The sequence below is a fragment of the Filicampus tigris genome, chromosome 18 (genome assembly GCF_054856515.1).
Source record: "Filicampus tigris isolate MCC_2025a chromosome 18, RoL_Ftig_1.0, whole genome shotgun sequence".
NCBI lineage: Eukaryota > Metazoa > Chordata > Actinopteri > Syngnathiformes > Syngnathidae > Filicampus > Filicampus tigris.
Genome location: NC_141234.1, coordinates 2,056,800 through 2,074,726, shown reverse-complemented (window position 1 = coordinate 2,074,726; position 17,927 = coordinate 2,056,800). Strand labels below are relative to the sequence as shown.

At 44.3% G+C, this 17,927-nt stretch overlaps 3 protein-coding genes across 4 annotated transcripts; 2 read left to right on the top strand and 1 right to left on the bottom strand.

Moving 5' to 3' along the window:
- The first annotated feature begins 421 nt into the window (after positions 1–421).
- snrnp40 (small nuclear ribonucleoprotein 40 (U5)) lies at positions 422–7,958 on the top strand. The gene is made up of 12 exons (XM_086015280.1): positions 422–573; positions 2,582–2,873; positions 4,464–4,585; positions 4,814–4,943; positions 5,019–5,112; positions 5,264–5,429; positions 5,928–6,050; positions 6,344–6,464; positions 6,538–6,620; positions 6,782–6,843; positions 6,957–7,060; positions 7,790–7,958. Exons 3-12 carry the CDS (start codon positions 4,472–4,474, stop codon positions 7,837–7,839), a joined length of 1,047 nt encoding a protein of 348 aa, XP_085871406.1. The 5' UTR covers positions 422–573; positions 2,582–2,873; positions 4,464–4,471; the 3' UTR covers positions 7,840–7,958.
- Positions 873–4,106, bottom strand: zcchc17 (zinc finger, CCHC domain containing 17). Of its 2 annotated transcripts, XM_086015281.1 has the most exons (8): positions 3,855–4,103; positions 3,488–3,632; positions 3,008–3,108; positions 2,725–2,816; positions 2,559–2,659; positions 2,338–2,486; positions 2,065–2,256; positions 873–1,285 (listed from the first exon to the last, which is right to left on the bottom strand). In XM_086015281.1, exons 2-7 carry the CDS (start codon positions 3,615–3,617, stop codon positions 2,098–2,100), a joined length of 732 nt encoding a protein of 243 aa, XP_085871407.1. In that variant the 5' UTR covers positions 3,618–3,632; positions 3,855–4,103; the 3' UTR covers positions 873–1,285; positions 2,065–2,097. The 2 variants fall into 2 exon arrangements, with proteins under 2 accessions (XP_085871407.1, XP_085871409.1); XM_086015283.1 differs by having other exon boundaries at positions 873–2,256; positions 3,488–3,642; positions 3,856–4,106.
- Positions 7,959–9,657: 1,699 nt separating the features above from the next.
- nkain1 (sodium/potassium transporting ATPase interacting 1) lies at positions 9,658–17,210 on the top strand. The gene is made up of 8 exons (XM_086015284.1): positions 9,658–9,975; positions 10,213–10,610; positions 12,500–12,637; positions 12,711–12,791; positions 14,995–15,192; positions 15,272–15,332; positions 16,400–16,481; positions 16,550–17,210. Exons 2-8 carry the CDS (start codon positions 10,557–10,559, stop codon positions 16,557–16,559), a joined length of 624 nt encoding a protein of 207 aa, XP_085871410.1. The 5' UTR covers positions 9,658–9,975; positions 10,213–10,556; the 3' UTR covers positions 16,560–17,210.
- Positions 17,211–17,927: the final 717 nt, after the last annotated feature.

Sequence of the window (17,927 nt, the reverse complement as noted above, 5' to 3'; positions counted from 1 at the left end):
ATGGCTGTCCAACAAAAAATGTATTTCCACATTGCTGTCTTTGAGAAAGCTGGCCAATGGAAAAACCTCAATCGCCAAGTCGCTGTCTGAAGAAAAAGTTACTGCCCCCCAAACATTCCACTTTCCTGTCCACAAATGTCAACGTCAAAACTCCTCATATTTAAATTGGATTTTTTATTTCATTTTTAATTTTGCAAGAATTTTTTTTTTTCCATACTACAAAATGTTTGAAGTTGGATTGACACGTCTGTTTTTTTAAATAGGATAGCAAGCTCATGTTTTGTACCTTTTCATCTAAAACGAAGAGCCCAGAGTTGGCAAACACAACTTGTGTCTGCAATGGAATTTGGTGGACGCCTCTGAAGTGATCCAAAGCGTGTGAGCCCACTTTCCATCCTATAAATAACCAGCAAGCGGCTCGTGTGTGTGTGTTTGCGCTCTGTCCTGTACTGTACGTGTGCGCGTGACCTGGCAAGGTGAAAGGAACAATTGCAGGTGTTTTTGCACTTCATCATTATCCGGCTCACTGGAGAGGCGTCATGTGCTCACCGCACGTTGCCAACTAGATGCAAGGTAAGACGGACAAGCGTGTCTTTTTTTCGACACTCACCAGACGCTTTGTCAAGTACACTCATCTACTGTTCGACTGTCGTTTGTACCCAGCGCTAGCAAAAAAATGTTTTTCCCTTTTGACGAACGCAACTTGGAAAAAAAAAGCCATTAAGTATTGACCGAGCAGCGGACAAATATAACTATAATTTTTTAATGCATCATATAGGTTAGGGTGTGTAACTATTTAAAAATAAATAAATAAATAAATACAAAATCTTTTGCTTTCACATTCTAAAACATTTCACATCCAGAAGCAGGAAGCACTTTATCACACTTTATTTTGCAGATGATGACATGACTTAAAAATTATTGTCATGACAGCAACTTATTACATGTCTGTAATCATCGCATGCTATGCTATCAGGGAAAAAAAACATGCAGCACCCGAGAGGATACGTGACAAGTCACTTTTGTTGGTGGACTGCCAACTCTGTGGAAGAAAACATTCCTCGTAACAACCGAGGGATTGTCACACCCTCACACACGCATGCGTTGTACGTCTGTAATTGCCATTGTGGGAAATACACTTCCTGTCCGTAAGGAGGCCAGGCTAACTCGCTAAATGCTAATGAACACAAGAGCTAAATAAAACAAAATGCCCACAAAGATCTATTCCGTGATGTTGTTTTCCTTCATACTCTGGCAGCAGATGCTCAAAATCCTCTGCGGTTGTCTTTCGGTCCCCAAAGAGCAAAAAGAAAAGAAAAAAAAAAAATCGAATTAGCTATTTTGTTGAGCGTATGCTAATGCTTTTTTTTTCTCTCTTCTCTGATGTCTTTGTCCACAACTAGGCGGCTCCAAATTCTTCTTTAACATGTTCCGACGGGCCTTTTTTCAAGCCACAATCGAGGAATCTTAAAGCGCATCTTGCCAAATGCACTATGCAACATCTGGAAAGAATCAGGCAAGCCTAAACATTTTCTTTCTGACACTGATAGGAGGAGGATCATCATTTTGTTTAATAGGTCCATTGCCAAGTGTAACCTTCAAATGGTTGAATTTCAAAAGGGCCCCCCGAGTCAAAATATGGAGGAAGTGCGGGTATCGGCCACACTGCGCTTCCTGTTTGCGCCTTTACTGCTTCCTCTGTGTGTGTTTGCGGTTGTACTGTCGCCAATGTTCAGAAAGCGGAAAAGTGTAAAACTAGATGAGGATTTCTGCTCATGAGGGGCGGGGTGGTCGCTTTCCGCCATATTGCTTACAGTGATCCGGTTACAGGGGGCCAGATAACAAAATGGAGAACGCATGAGTTTTGTCTTTGCAATTTAACAGAAAAAAAATAAAAGATGAACAATTAAAGCTTAGGATTGATGTTCCAGGGACTGAAAGCAAAATGACCTCACAACCAGAAGTTTGTCTTGTCAGAAACATGACAAAGAAAAAAAAGAAAAAAAAATCAACTAGTTAAAAATTAACCAAAAATCCAAAGTTGAAACGAAAACAAGTCCTCACCACTGGTGGCCATTTTGCATGCGAGGGCGCGCCTCAGCTGTGCTTGTGCGATTTGTGTTTCTTGTGCTTCTTCTTGTGCTTGTTGTCATCGTCCCGCTCGTGACATCTCCTCTTGGGTTTACACTCGCTGCTGCTGCTGTCGTCGCTGTCAGACGCTTTCCTCTCGCGCTTCCTCTTCTTCATCTTCTTCTCCTGGCGGGTCAAAGAAGAAAAGTGTCAAGTGCGCGTTCATCGCTTTTATTTATTCCAGTGCGGCAGCGAGCCCTGCTGTACCTTCTTTTTCTTCTTCTTGTCTTTATCTTTTTGTGGTGCGGATGTCTGCTGCTGCTGCTGCTGCTGCTGCTGCGGCTCTTTGTCGTCCTCCTCAGGCACAAGAGCGTACTGCAAGCCGGGTGCAGAGAAGCAGTCCTTTGTAAAGTGGCCTAAAAATGCAGGAGCGACTCAGTTAAGAAGGGGACTTCAATGGGAATAGTCCCAGGTTTTCTTTGAGGCACCTTTGCAGCCACATTTTGTGCAGGTGGTGTTGAGCACAGCCTCCAGCGTGATCCTGTTGCCCGTGTGGTCTCGGAACTGCCTCCGCCGCCTGGCGTCCTGCCTGCACGCACGCGCTGACATAGTTAACGACACGCATGTGCGTATGGCGCAGCAAACTAAACATACTCTGCCATAACGTTGTTGGGGTCCAAGTCCCGGCCCGTTCCCTGATTGACAGCTTTCATGGAGAAGGACAGCTTGATCTTCTCACCTTTTATCTGACAAGCAAAAGACACGCGGAAGAACCGTCATCGCATCATGTTTGGCCGCTACAGGTACAATATCAATAATAAAAAAATGTGTACTGCCTCAAACTAAAACGTTCCTGCAAACTAAAGTAACCCGAACCAAAGGTTCCTGGAAGTTAAACCGTTATTGTGTGTGCAACTGTGCATACGTGTATTATTACCTCTCTCCCGATGACTTTAATCCACACTTTCTCTCCCACGTCGACAATTTCTGCGGCACTCTCGATGCGCGTTGCTGACATCTCACTCACGTGTACCAGACCTGAAAGTAGATTGTTTATAAACAACAACAAGGAAGAGATTTCATTTCGTGTTAATTTCTGGCTCTCGCATTGCTTTCCTGATAGCTGGCAAGTCTGAAATTTGTGGAAAGGGGCATCGGAACGCAAACCATTGTAAAATCCTACCTCTGGCTTGAAACCTTAACACTTGTTGAAACCATACATCATAAACGACATGAACTGTTTCCAACTCATTCGCCTACTGAAGCGGTCAATCTCCATCTTCCCAACAGTCATCAATGCATTTAGTCATTTCCACAAGTCTGCACCCTTCTTACTCCTCTCTTATTTTGAATAATAACGCATGGCACGAAATCCATTCCAAGCGTGTAGTCATCACTTCCCTCTTGTCTCGCTCACCTTCCTTCTTGTAGCCTGGCAGTCGGACAAAAGCTCCGTAGGTCTGCACGGAGACCACTTCACCCTTGGAAATGCTGTAGAGCGGCGGCAGGCCTTCCAGTCCCGCGGGCTCCGGCTCACTGTCGGACATCTTCGATCTTTCTACCTATATCGATTATATCGTTTAAGAAAATCGGATTTAGGAATCCCCTTCGCCGCAAGCTAACGTCAACATACTTCAAGCATCCCCTTCACAGGCTGAAATTGAGAATAACTCATTTTAAATGCAATTGAACATAGCTCGTATGGTTAAAGAATTCTGTGCAAAGTCCGTAAAACACGCCGATTATAGATTACATCGCGTGCAAAATAAACTTAAAACACTCACTCTTTGTGTTAGCAACAGCTAGCTCCGGTTTCACTTCCGAGGAAAAACAGCACTGTTACAAGCAGTGTAGCCAATCATAGGAGCGCTTTACTTATTTTGCCCAATCAGAGAACTGACACCTAGCCTCAGTTCCACCTTCTGCAAATCTTTCAACCAACGGTCGCAGGCACCGTAAATCTCGAAATGCTTCGTTATATGGATGTATATATCTGTATATTTTTTTATTTTTACATGTTTATTTCACATTTTTCTTTTTGCTCAGGTCTTGAACAAAATGATATAATGATTGGTACACAGGTCGACAGAAAGACGCAATGGTCAATCGTCACCGTCTTTGTTTCCTCCGACCAGTTAGAGGACGCACAATTACTTCAATTCCAGTTCCGCTTCCGGTTTAATCCCGACCGACAGCAAACCGCGTAACCAATCAGGACAGCTACTGCAAATCTCGACCAATCAGACCACTTGAAGTCGCGGAAGTACTTCTCTCTCCTCTTCCCCGACAGCTAACCGCTCGATGGATGTACCTTTGTGAAAAGACGGCCATACATTTGTGATTTTAGAGGTGAAGCAACGGAATTTAACACTTTTGGGGCTGTTTTGTCGAAGAAACGGGCATGATTGAGCCGAAGAAAAGAATGGCGGATATGGCGGTGGTGCCCTCTGCTGCCATGAAGAGACCCCGGACGGAGCTAGTGGCGGCGGCCCAGTCTCAGCAGCTCGTGGCCGCGGTACAGTTTTGAGTTTTCCGAGTCGCATAAAAAACGACCACTAAATTCATTAATTCATGTTAATTATTACATAACTGTAATGGACTAGACTTTGAAATACAGTCTCGGAAGTTGCTTGCCGTATGGGAATGCTACTAATGCTAACAGTAGGATAGCCCACTAGTTCCACCTAGTGGTTCAAATGAGTATTAGTTGTCAATATGTAATAACGGGAATTGACTCTTTCAGGGGCCCCCGAGGTCCTCCAGCTTGCAGGCCCCCATCATGCTGATGTCGGGCCACGAGGGCGAGGTGTACTGCTGCAAATTTCACCCCAACGGAGCCACCCTGGCCTCGTCCGGCTTTGACAGGCTCATATGTAAGCCCTCACATACAAACGGCATGAAGGCGTTACTGTGTGAAGAAGACATAAACTGTTTTTGCGTCTCTGTAGTGATGTGGAATGTGTATGGAGACTGTGACAATTTTGCAACGCTGAAGGGTCACAGCGGAGCAGTGATGGAGTTGCACTACAACACAGACGGAAGGTCACTAAACACACCTACTTTTTTTCAAACTCAAACCATGGCTTGGAACTTTAACCCCATTTAAATCGCAAATGTGCTGACACTCTGTTAGATTGTTGCTAAAACACCGGAGGAATGTAAAGAAGTAGTATGGATTTTTGTTCCATGTCAGCCTGCTGTTCTCTGCGAGCACGGACAAGACGGTGGGCGTGTGGGACAGCGAGACAGGTGAGCGGATCAAGCGGCTGAAGGGCCACACCTCCTTCGTCAACACCTGCTACCCCGCGCGCAGGGGTCCCCAACTCATGTGCACCGGCAGCGACGACGGGACTGTCAAGGTGAGGGCAGCATGCAATATGATGCCCTGTATGTGTAAAGTATGTCCAAAAAATAACAATTGTAATGTGTTTAAAATGAAATCTGGCACTCTTCAGTGTTGTAAAGAATGAAACATTTGTTTGCGTTATGTTTTTAAGCGTGGCCGCCAGGGGGAGCATATAATACTTAAATAATGAATAATATGAAGACGGTTACTTCTAAGCCCAAGACGCTACATTCATATTCATTTTTCACAAAGGATGAAGAATATATATCTGTATTATTGAATATGCTTAAAGGATTTTAACTACTGCAACATTGATACTAGTTTTATTATTCCATCTATCCATTATCTGTTAGCATTAAGCTAAAATTGTTTGGCTATTTTAAATTCACATCTTGCATTCATATGCTTCGTTTCAGTGCTCATGTCATTTTCTTTGTTTTATATGTAAACTTGACAACTCAAGACAAAAAAAAAAACAGCATTACGAACGTATGTCCATATTGTGTTGCAGTTGTGGGACGTGCGCAAGAAAGGCGCCATCCACACCTTCCAGAACACCTACCAGGTGCTCGCCGTCACCTTCAACGACACCAGCGACCAGATTCTGTCCGGAGGCATCGACAACGACATCAAGGTAACAAGTAGGGCTGAACGATTTAGCGTTTTGGGACCCAAATCGTGATCTCAGACCCTGCGTTTTTTCTAAAGGGGTCTTATCCCCCTGCTCACCAATCAGCGACATGCTACTATGGGCGCTGCTAGTTGCTAAGCTACCTTGCTTGTCGCCACTTTTCAAGTCCTCGAGTGACTATTTTTCATGGACTTAAAAGCGCTTTTTTGGGGAGGGGCGCATTCAACACATTCCACCCTAAGACAAAGGCAATGACATCCCCTGATTTGAAGGCCACAATATTTGTTGTGTTGCAGGTGTGGGACCTGAGGCAGAACAAGCTGATGTATAACATGCACGGGCACGGCGACTCCGTGACCGGGCTCAGTCTCAGCTCGGAGGGATCGTACCTGCTCTCCAACTCCATGGACAACACCGGTGAACCTTTTTACGTGATGAAAGTATCTCTTTTCAGGCAAGAGATTTGACCCTTGTGAATGTCTGCATACAGTGCGTATTTGGGACGTTCGACCTTTTGCGCCCAAGGAAAGATGTGTGAAGATTTTCCAGGGCAACGTACATAACTTTGAAAAGGTAATGATTAATATTCCCCTAAAGCTTGTCAATGCCGTCCTCAATACCTTATATTTGGTAGTGAGTATGTGTCAGCAAGCCAGTCATCGGCTGGTTTTGGAAGCTGTCAATCTTCAACTTTTGCGTTGACAAAATCAGACGATGTGTTGTTTTCCTTCAAGAATCTGTTGAGGTGTTCATGGTCCACCGACGGCAGCAAAATAGCGGCGGGGTCAGCGGACAGGTGACACACACACAAGCAAACACAAATTCTGCATTGAAGGCTGCTGGCAAATGAGAAATGTCCTCGCGAAAGCAACCAGAATTCACCCAAACGGTGGCGCGTTCTTGTGTTAGATTTGTGTACATTTGGGACACCACGTCACGCCGCATCCTCTACAAGCTGCCGGGACACGCCGGCTCCGTCAATGAGGTGGTCTTTCATCCCGAAGAGCCCGTTGGTAAGTCGCGCTGCCATCAACCGAGATTTGCCGCCAGTCGACGACCCTCGCCCAAATCGCAGTTCGGGAACAATACGACTTGGAAATGTTTCTGTAGGGCATGATGATAAATTATTGGCCGAAAAGGCCCTTATTACTTATGTTTTTGTCGTGTTTTAAAAATGTATGAGTAGAAGTTTTTCTTATAAATATAACTTGTTTGAGAAAAGGTTACTTTTTAGTAAATATACATTTTCTGGTAAAATACGCAACTTTTTAAAGAAATTGCTTTTTTTTTTTTTTTTTTTTTTTAAGTACATTTTTGGGGGCGGACTGTACAACTTTTTCTCCACAATACTGTCGATGACTTTCCAGAAATAAATTGGTTTTTTTCTTTTCACAGAAATGTAAGACTTAAAAGAATTTTTGGAGGAAAATGCAAAACGTTTTGGGAAATACAGTCAACACTCTTTGAACTAAACTATTTTTTCTTTGTAAAATTACTAGGAAGATATGATTTGTACGGGGAATTGTCATTTTTTCCACTGTACGGATTTTATGATAAATGTTTTTCGTTAGCAATCATCTGTGGTCTTTAGCAGTCACAAACTTCATTTTTTGCCTTAGTAGGTGTGAAAATTGTTGAAGCATACTGCAATTCGAATAAATGTGTAAAGATCGAGGGTTGAGTGTTTTTACGGCGGCTAGCTGCTACTGCTTGCTAATGTTGTGCTTGCTTTGTCTCCACAGTGCTCTCTGGTGGCAGTGATAAACGACTGTATATGGGAGAGATTCAGTAGCCAATGTGCGTATGTGCAATAGTGTGTGGAAGAACATCATTGATTTTTTTTTATTTTTTTTTTTTTTATTCCAATGTTTTTGTTCTTTTTAATAAAATCCGCAGATTCTGTAAAGAGAACCTGTCTGATCTTGTCTGTCGGTATCAAAGCGTTGCTGAACCCCCAAAACTAACTTGGAAAAAGGGCGCAAGGAGATTGTTACCAAGACTTGAACGTGTTAAAGCCGATATGAGGAATAATTATTCAAGTCGTAACGGCTATTCATTTGTGAAGTCCTCCCCAAGCAACCAAACTAATGGGAAGCCAATCTTAATTCAGATCTGGTCCAGTTTGAAGACCATTTGCTATGTGTATGCGGTCTGTAAACTGCGATGTTCAGATCTGGTGAACTTGAAATTTCTATCACATTTCTTTTTCGACGTTTAAACCAGATATGATCCAGTTTGAATTAAGTTTTGTATAATGTGTATCCAAAATGTGTAAATTGTCACTTTAAACCAAATTTGATCTAGGTATGATGCAGTTTGGGTTCAATTTAATGTTTGCAGAATTGGTAAATTGTCAAACTAGATTTAATCCTGATCCGACGCAGTGTGAATGAAATTTTCTTTTTATAATATAAAGTCTAATGCTTACCGACTTTAGTCCACGTTATCCAATTTGAGTGTCATCTGCTGTTGGCGCAACTTGTAAATTGAAATGTTGAATTTGATCCAGATCTGATCTAATTCAATTGAAATGTCCAGTTGCTCAAACTGTGCCAAATTGAATTCCAATCTATTCATCCGCTGCACGTCCTGGCTGGTCCACTCCTACTCAGTCCAGCGCCAGGCCACACGGAAAGATGAAACGCTCTCTTTAAAATGGGGTTGAATAGTTGATGCAGCTATAGGAAAAATACCCTCAAGTTTGCTTGAAAATATAAATATAAACACAGCTTATTCAGGAACGACAGATAGCATCTACTGGCAATAAACTAAACCACATCCCGACTGTTCTGCTTTTATCTTTTATCCTCGTTTGTGTATGCGTGTGTTCATACATGTGTGCAACAGATGCAGCTGTATAACTTCAACACACACGCAACGTTTTTTCCTATTGTCTTTAATCATTGTATGTAGAAGGACATTTGAAAAGAGTTACTAATTAGAAGGCTGCATTGATCTGGAAGATGTACATGTGCATGTACTGTACTACTAATAAAGTACTATATATACTTTATATAGCTATTCTTTATTGTTACTTCTGCTAAGGATGTTTTCCTGTTTGAGGGCAACTTTGTATCAACACTTTTTGATGTATCAAAATCGGGTAAGTATTCTACCACAGTCTGTAAACTTAAATGCTGATCAAATTATATTCAGTGCCGATCTCATTAGGATAAAAATTGTATGTCAATTGTAACGTCAAATCAATTTTAATCCAGATATGAGAGTTCTGAAGAATGAAATGTGCTATTTGTGCTCTGTAAAGTTACTAAATTTTGCCCAGATTTGAGCCAGTATTGAATTAACTTCCAAGCAAAATTCATCTTTGGAGGCAATGTACATGTTTTGATGTGTATACAGTCATGCTTTTTGATTATTTACGTATGAGTCATGTTATATTTGTGTAATAAGAAGAGCTAAAGGTGGATGTTGAGGTGACGATGATGACGCCAGTGGAAGTAAAGCCGAGTATCCGAGCGCCTCCGCGGGCCCACCTCCATTCCATCCCCGCTGCTGGGCGTGCGTGCATCCGCTCAAACCCCCCTTTTTGTTGCTCCTCTTTTTATCCCCCCCCCCCCCCCCCCGCAGGATCCACACAGCTCCTCCTCGAGGGGGGTCGCCGCCACGGCCAGCCCCCAAACCCCCCTCCACTTCCACCACCACCTCTTCGCTCTCCCGCCCGCCTCTTTCGCCTCACTCCTCCGGGTCCTCCTGCGCACGCCCCGGCACCGATTGTTGACAAAAGACGGCGAGGAGAGGCGAAGCGAGGCAACCCAGCAATTCCCCCCCCCCCGCCACCCCGCACCGGAATCCCCTAACGGAATCTCGTCAGTTTTGTTGGAGCGTGGCCGACGGAAAAGACGGAACGGGAAGGCGGCGTGCGGAGGAGCCTCGGAGGGGGCCCGCGATTGTTGTTCATGCGAACGTGGTGAGTCACAACGGGCTGCTTTGTGTGTCCGTCGCCGGGCCGGCCGCAGCCTCCGAAGCAACGCTGCGTTCTCGGTCCCCGTGTGATCCCGCTATCATATGATGCTCATTTCTGTCTGCAGCCCGGGGCCCATCATAACACTTTTCCGCCTCTCTTTGTGCCTTTGTGTGTGTGTGTATATGTCCCCCCCCCCACCCCCCACACACCCCTCCCGCCCCTCCCCTCCCCTCCCTCCAGACCCTCCGGAAGGTGTGGCCGAGGTGATTCGCTTGTCGCTGGTGGTCTGACCGCAGCGGGCCTGGCGCGAAGCCCTCCTCCAACCCGCTGGAAGAAGACGAAAATAATTTGAAAATTTGAGCATAGAATGGGTCGCCCGCAGTGAGGCCAAGCACCAGTCGAGCCTCGGGAGGAAGGGGGAGGAGGAGGAGGAGGAGGAGGAGGAGGAGGAGGCGGCGGCAGGGTGGGCCTCCTCAGCCCGGAATGGTGTGAGCTAACACGGACAAGCAAGTCTGGATCTGAGCGGGGATCCGTCCTTCCCCCGGAGCCTGCGCGGCCCCAAGCCGCGTGCCGAGCCCTCCAAGATGGGGAAGTGCGACGGCAGATGCACGCTGCTGGTCATATGCTCCCTGCAGCTGGTGAGTACCCCGCAGCAATCCATCCGCTTTACTTCACACGCATTGATTCGCATTCAACACAAATCCTCCTTAGAGTGTTTATTGTGTGAAGTCAAAATCCCAAGTTTTTCTCCGTAGCCCATCCACTTTGAATGAACTTTTACCCTGCGAAAGTTGCATTGAACCAAATTTGATCCAGGTGGATTGAGTTGGAATGAAATGTGGACTTTGTTTTCCATCTTTCATAACATGTGCATTTATGCAAAATTTGTAAAATGTCAAATTTAATCCAGATTGGGTCTTGCTTGAATCAAATCTGCCATGATTAAACCCTCAAGGCAAGTTCAACCAAGATTGTATCCAGTTTGAATGAAATGGGAAATACATGGTCAGTATTGATTGTAGGAATCATCAAGATGCAATGTTTACCAAGTTAAATCCAAATCGAATCCACTTTGGGTGGAATATGAAATTTATACTCAATCCTGATAGCGGTCGTCACGATACAAATGTATCTTTACCAATCTTATTCCAGATATGATCCACTTTCTATCATATGTGCTTTGTTTATTTTTAATCCAGATCCACCCTAGTTTGTATCAAATATATAACATTTATATGATTACAAATTCAACGTAGATTAGATCCAGTTTGAATGTAATTTTGAATTTGATATTAAGGTGTAATGTTCACGTAATTGAATTGGAATCCGATTCACTATGAAGGGAATGCTATCCAATATGTATGCAGCCTGTAACACGTGAAGGTAAGACAATATCCAGATCTGATCTGATTTGAAGGAAATTTGATTTTGAAATTTGAATCTGGCCAACTGTCACCTTAATCAGGTTTAATCCGGATATGATCAGGCACGAGGGAAACGTGCTGTGCGCAGGCAGTCTGACTACAACAAATCTGGATCTGATCCAGAATGCAAATGCATAACTCATGTAAACAGGGAAACTCAGATGCAGAGATGCGATTCAAATCCCGCATTTCATGAAGATTTGACTATTGTGCGCTTTCTTTCTTCGGTGAGTGCTTTGCTGATGATCTTTATTGTTTGCGATTGTGCAACCGTCGTCTCTCGGGGGTAATAACAACATCAACACGATTTACGCAGGGCAGCAGTTTCACTAATATAGCAAGGCGAATCAAAGGGATGACATACAAGATATGGCGTTATCTCTACAGATAGATAACTAGACAAATTGCCGCAGCCCGAAAGCTGCTCTCAAAACACAGTTATTGCTTCTGGGAGCAGTTTTCTGGTTAGGAATGTCTCAATTACATATCAGCTGGTATACAGTACAATACTGTACTGTCGTGTTCTGGAGGAGGGTGCTTCCAGATAGATAAGCTCCCGAGGTTCCCTGAACGCCTCACATCAATGTTAGGCACTGTGTGCTGCTCGGGAGTATAATTAAAGCGGCGTGCTACATGCGGGTTAATCAGACATTTTTGTCCAGTACAGTCAGTGCTTTGAGTTGCAGCTGCCTCGTGCGTGTGTGTGTGCGTGCGTGTGCGTGCGTGCGTGGGGAGTTTGTTGCCCTCAAACATGCGCCGTAGGGCCCCCATTCGCCATCTGGTCTTCATTCTGGAGTTAAACTTAGCAGCTCCTTGCATCTAAAAATAGATTCCTTTTTTTTTTTTTTTTTGTCTTGTCCGAATGTAATAAGTGTGTAACACGAGCCCGCCGCGATGATGGTATTGAGTGTGTGTGTGTGTGTGTGTGCGCGTTGTGTGGCGGAGGCCATTGTTGCGATTGCGGAGCGTACGTCCTCATTAGTTTGAGAGGGGGGGGGGGGGGGTGCAGGGGGGCGTCACTGGGCTCCAGGCAGTCGCCATGGCAACAGCTGCAGTCGCGTCGCCACCGTGCTCTGACGGGACTCTTTGGTTCCCATTCCCAGGTGGCCGCCCTTCAGAGGCAGGTGTTTGACTTCCTGGGCTACCAGTGGGCGCCCATCCTGGCCAACTTCCTGCACATCATGGCCGTTATCCTGGGCATGTTCGGCACGGTGCAGTTCCGCTTCAGATACCTCATCTTTGTGAGTCCGCGGCAGACGATTTGGGTTTCTAAAAATAGCCGGCACTGAGGGCGAGCCTGTTGTGTGTTTGTAGTATGCAGTGTGGCTGGTGCTGTGGGTGGGCTGGAACTCCTTCATCATCTGCTTCTACCTGGAGGTGGGCAACCTGTCTCAGGTCAGTTCTCCAGTCGGCAGTCTCCTCTTGAGTAGCGAACCTGATGCTCGCGCCCTTTAAAGCAATCCAGATCAAGTCCACTATGATTGAAATTTGATGTGTGTGTGTGTGTGTGTGCGCTGTAAAACTGACATCAAAGCAAATTAATCCAGAGCGGGTCTCCTTTCAAACAAATTTGTGTTGTATATCCTCTAAAATGATGTCAATGTCAAACAAAGTTCAATCCGGATCGGATCCATTATGAGTTAAATTTACCACGTGTATCGTCCCAAAAGAAACATCAAACTAAATTTACTCCAGATGGGAGCATTTTCCAATTAAATTTGCTGCGTATGGTCTGAAACAAATGTCAAACTAAATCGAATCTTCATTTGAACCAGTTTTCATTGCATTTCATTACACATGTGTATGATTAAAAACTCATTCAAAATAGATTTATTCCAGGTGTGATAGGGTTGAAATGAATTTACTACTGTACTTTTAATTTAAAAAAAAAATGTAAAACTGTAATGTCAAGACAAATTTAATCCGGATCAGATGGGTTTGAATGAAATTTGCTGCGTATGCTCTAAAACGGACACCAAACCGAGTTCAATCCAAATTAGATCCATTTTGAATCGGATTTGCAATGTGTTTGCTCTGAAATTGTAATTCAAACCAGGATTAACACAGTTCTGACCGGTTTGAATGAAATGTGCTGTGTGCACTGTAGAACTGCCATCAAACCAAGTTGAATCCAGATCAGCTCTGGTTGGAATCAGATTTGCAATGTGTATACGCTAAAATTGTAATCCAAACCAGGTTTAATCCAACCTGGGTCAAGTTTGGATGAAGTTGGCAATGCCTGTGCTCTAAAATAAACATCAAACCAGGTTGACTGAAATTTGCTTGGACTATGTTGAAAACAAATGTCAATCAAAGTTTATTACAGATCGGATCCAGTTTGAATTCAATTTTCGGTGTGTATGCCCACTCTGGAGACTGCCAAGTTAAACCAAGTTAGCAGTCAGGAGAAAAGTTGTTGACGGAATTGGATCTCTCCTGCATTTTTAAAAATAAGAGCAGCGTAGCAGCAGAGTAGCTTCAAGGCCTCCGGAGATGAGCGAGGACGAGGGGGGGGGGGGGGGAATAAGAACCCCCCCGTGGTTTTGCAAGTGTGCGTGGACCGTAGTGGACCATATTCCAGCAGCCGCAAAGCCGCCCTCCCTCCCCGTACCCTCAGGGCACATCCCTCACGCTTTTACCGTTTTTTTTTTTTTTTCTTTTTCATGCGCTATTTTAGAGACCACCGCAAAGCCGACCAAGTTAAGTCGAAGTCCTTCCCCATTAGACGACAATGTAACAATTACAGTGTTTTGCGCGCCATTACATCAGAAAGATCCAGCTGAGGCGTCCTCAACAAAGTGCTCTTTATAATATTTATATGGACATGATGGTGATGTTCCACTACTGCAAGAAAATGTGCCCGAAAGGCAGTCTGCTAAGTGAAGAGCCGGGATAAATGGTGACTTTGTTATGATGGCTTTCTTTTTTAAACAATTTCCTGGAATTCTATTGAGTAAACTACAAAAATATTCATTTGAAAAACATAAGTGGAAAACACATCAGGGGGTGCTCCAAAGCCAAATCCTAAAACTGCTGTCGCCAGTCTGCGTTCCGAAAAAAGTCAACGCCGCAAAAGGCGCAATGACAACAGAGGTCAATTTTATAGTGGGACGTATCGATGGTGTGTTGAAATTCTCATCACAGCTTGAGGCAGCCATTTTAGGTGAAAATAATTGCCTGAAAAGTGGCTGCTTCAAACCAAAATGGCCGACTTCCTGTTCCATCGCAGGTATGGCTCCTTAAGACGTGTGTTATTACGTGGCCACCCAATCTTGCGACAGGCGGTGAAAGAGCTGTCGAGAGAATTTGTTTTCCACCTTTCAATCCCTGGAATTTGCCCCCAAATAACTGAACTTTGTATCACAACACTTAGTGACCTTTTTTTATTTAAAAAAAAAAAATATATATTTTTTAAATCTTACGGAGGCATTTTTGAAAAAAAACGACAACTAATTAAAACGAACAAATGTGCTCTAAAAATGAAACTAGCTGATTTAAAACAACCAAAAGTCAAAATGAGGTAAAAAAAAACGAACTGCAATGAAACACGGCAATCAATGTTGACCTCCCTTATTGTAAGGTGTGTGACTGTGTGTAGGACCGGGACTTTCTCATGACGTTCAACACGTCCCTGCACCGTTCCTGGTGGATGGAGCACGGCCCCGGTTGCCTGGTGACGCCCGTGCTGGACTCGCACTTGGCCCCCGACGACCACCACGTCATCAGCGTCTCCGGCTGCCTACTGGACTATCAGTACATCGAAGTGCTGAGCTCGGCCATCCAGGTCCTGTTGGCCGTAAGTAGGCGGCCACGCCCACCGCGTCGACAGGGCGCGCGATCGCCACTAACATCTTTGTCATCTTGTCTTTGAACAGCTTTTCGGTTTTGTGTATGCGTGCTACGTCAGCAAAGTCTTCCAGGACGACGAGGACAGCTGTGAGTGTTTTCGCCCTCATCCCCTTTTGAATGTCTTTGCTGGGACAAATGATCAGCATCGTTATCAGGCAAAGCTTGCTGATGAGTTGATCGTTTGAGTCAGGGGAGTTGGAGGAGGGAGACATCTAAAACGGGCTGCATAGGGGCTCTCGAGGACCGGACTTGGGCACCCTTTGTCTTCACGCGTCCGCCATGATTTTCGGACTTTCTGGTTGTAGGGAGGCTGAAGAAGCATTCTATCGAAAGACACGGGGACCTCTAGTGGATTTTTATGAGCGTGACATATATCAGCCAAGTGGTTGAACGCCTCAAGCAGCTTGAGTTAAGGAGGCCAATTACCGATATTTGGAGCCGATATTCATTGCCGGTAAAAAGGAAAATATTGGTGTAAAACTAAAAAAAAAAAAAAAGATGTGTTTATTCAACAATTGTTCTGATTTGCATAATGTTGATTTAAAAAAATATGATGTTTGACATTATACATCTTTGTTGTAAAATTATAAAAAAAGAAATTCACGGAGCTCCCAGTGTCATCGGCATGTCTTAACAAGTTAAATGAAAACTTGAACAATTGCTCCCGATAGTTTTCTTGAGTAAAATAAAGTTTTCCAAAATTTCAGAAGTTAACAGTTTTAAATTGATTTATCGGCCATCAGATTTTGAAAAAAGGCCAATACTGATATTCATCAAAATAATCGTCCCATCCAATCATCGGTCCATCCCTAGAAAAAAGTGAATAAATTGCGGCCACAGTTGCACACAATACATATTTGTGGGGTGATTATAATTTCTGTGAACAACTTGGACGCCTGGGTAAGAAAATGGAGCGCACCTTCTCTTGAAACTGCACTGTGTTTCTAGAGAAGGTGTGCTCCATTCACACTTAAATCTGACTCGAATCTAATTTGCGTACGTTATACCTATATTGTGGTCACAATTTACTTTTTTTTTTTTTCCACCATGGAGCACCATTCTTTGTATGTGCATGGATATCTGTCCATTAGGATCTAATAACATTTTTGTGGATGCAAAACAAAATGAATCCTTCCCCTCCTTCTCTCGCCAAGTCGACTTCATCGGCGGTTTCGACTCTTACGGCTACCAGCCTCCACAGAAGTCCTCGCACCTTCAACTGCAGCCTCTCTACACGTAAGTCTGACTTGGTGATCATCCTCGCCCTTTCTTCGCAGCCCTAACCCGTCCCCTCTGCACCCCAGGGCTGGCTAACGGACACTTGCGCCACCTTCAGGCTGAACAGTGCCACTGCGGATGGAAACCAGGTTGTGGCCCCAAACAGAGGACTTGCTAACCCCCGCCTTGGAGAAGACGTGTGTGAGTGTGAGAGAGTGTGTGTGTGCGCCTGAGTAAGATTAGCATCCCTGAATGGAATGTACCAAGCTCAGGGATGAACCAGCATGTCAGACGGATGGCCAGATGGGATGAACCGGAGTCGATTCACCACAGACACACGTCTTTACCAGCTATCAACACAAATGTGTGTAGTGTACTACAGTGTGTGTGTGTGTCACAGGATTAACCGGTGCTTTGCACCTCACACTATTGTTTTCGTGAGAGGGAGGGTCACGTAATTTAAAAAAAAAAAAGACAAAAAAAAAAAAAGAAAGGCACAGCTCATTGTCATTTTAGAATGTGTTGATGTCAAATTAGAGCAGTTAAAAAAAAATTCTGCTCCTAAAGCCATCTGCAGCCAGCCCACAAATCATCAAACTTTGTCGCCAAGCTACGACCGGACGCGATGATGCAAATTCACAACTAACTCTCGTCCGGCTGTCTGGTATGCCCAGGTCAGTCCAATTTGATTCCAATCGAAGAGGGGTTGGTGGTGCAGACGGCTTTGGGATCAGGCATTAGTGTGTCTATGGGGGGTGGGGGGGGGGATGGTGGGAATACTGTGCATGTAAATAACCAGCCAACGACTGATTTTGATTAGGGGGGGGAAAAAAAGGGGCTTGCATTAGGTTGTGGAGGGGATGGGTGGGGATATATTTTTTTCTTCATACCTGTGTCTCTTGTTGGTTTTCTCACTCCCAAACATCTCAACACGCTCCCACACTTTTTGTCTATCAAACGGGAGACGGAGGAGCGAAGAAGTGAGACAGGTATGATGCGAACACCTTGACGACGTGAAGGTGCACGGTACCGTTTGAAATAATAAAAAAAAAATCACTTTCTACATGAAAAACAAGAACGGTGTCCTGACTGGATTGAGTTTGACATGTCAACGAAAGCTTTCGAGGTGCTTTGAAGTTATTGTCTTGTTAGGGTTTACAGAATAGAGTTTCAAGGTAAGTGTTAAGGTTCTTGGATTTCAAAGTAAGGTTGCAGAACAGGAGTAGGGCTTCGACAAGGTTTGAGCTAGGGTGGTTCAGCCTTCAAATTAGGGTTTCAAGACCACTATTTTTGTGCGTTGACCTGGTGAAGCCCCTTCCTTCTTTCCGTCTGCCTTAAATAAGTTGAAAAGGTGTATACCTATTCTTAGCCCACCCTGTATAAGTGGCCAAAAATACCCCTTGATGAGCCATAACAATTATATTCAAACAAATAAATGACAACATTTAAAAATTCTCATCCAGT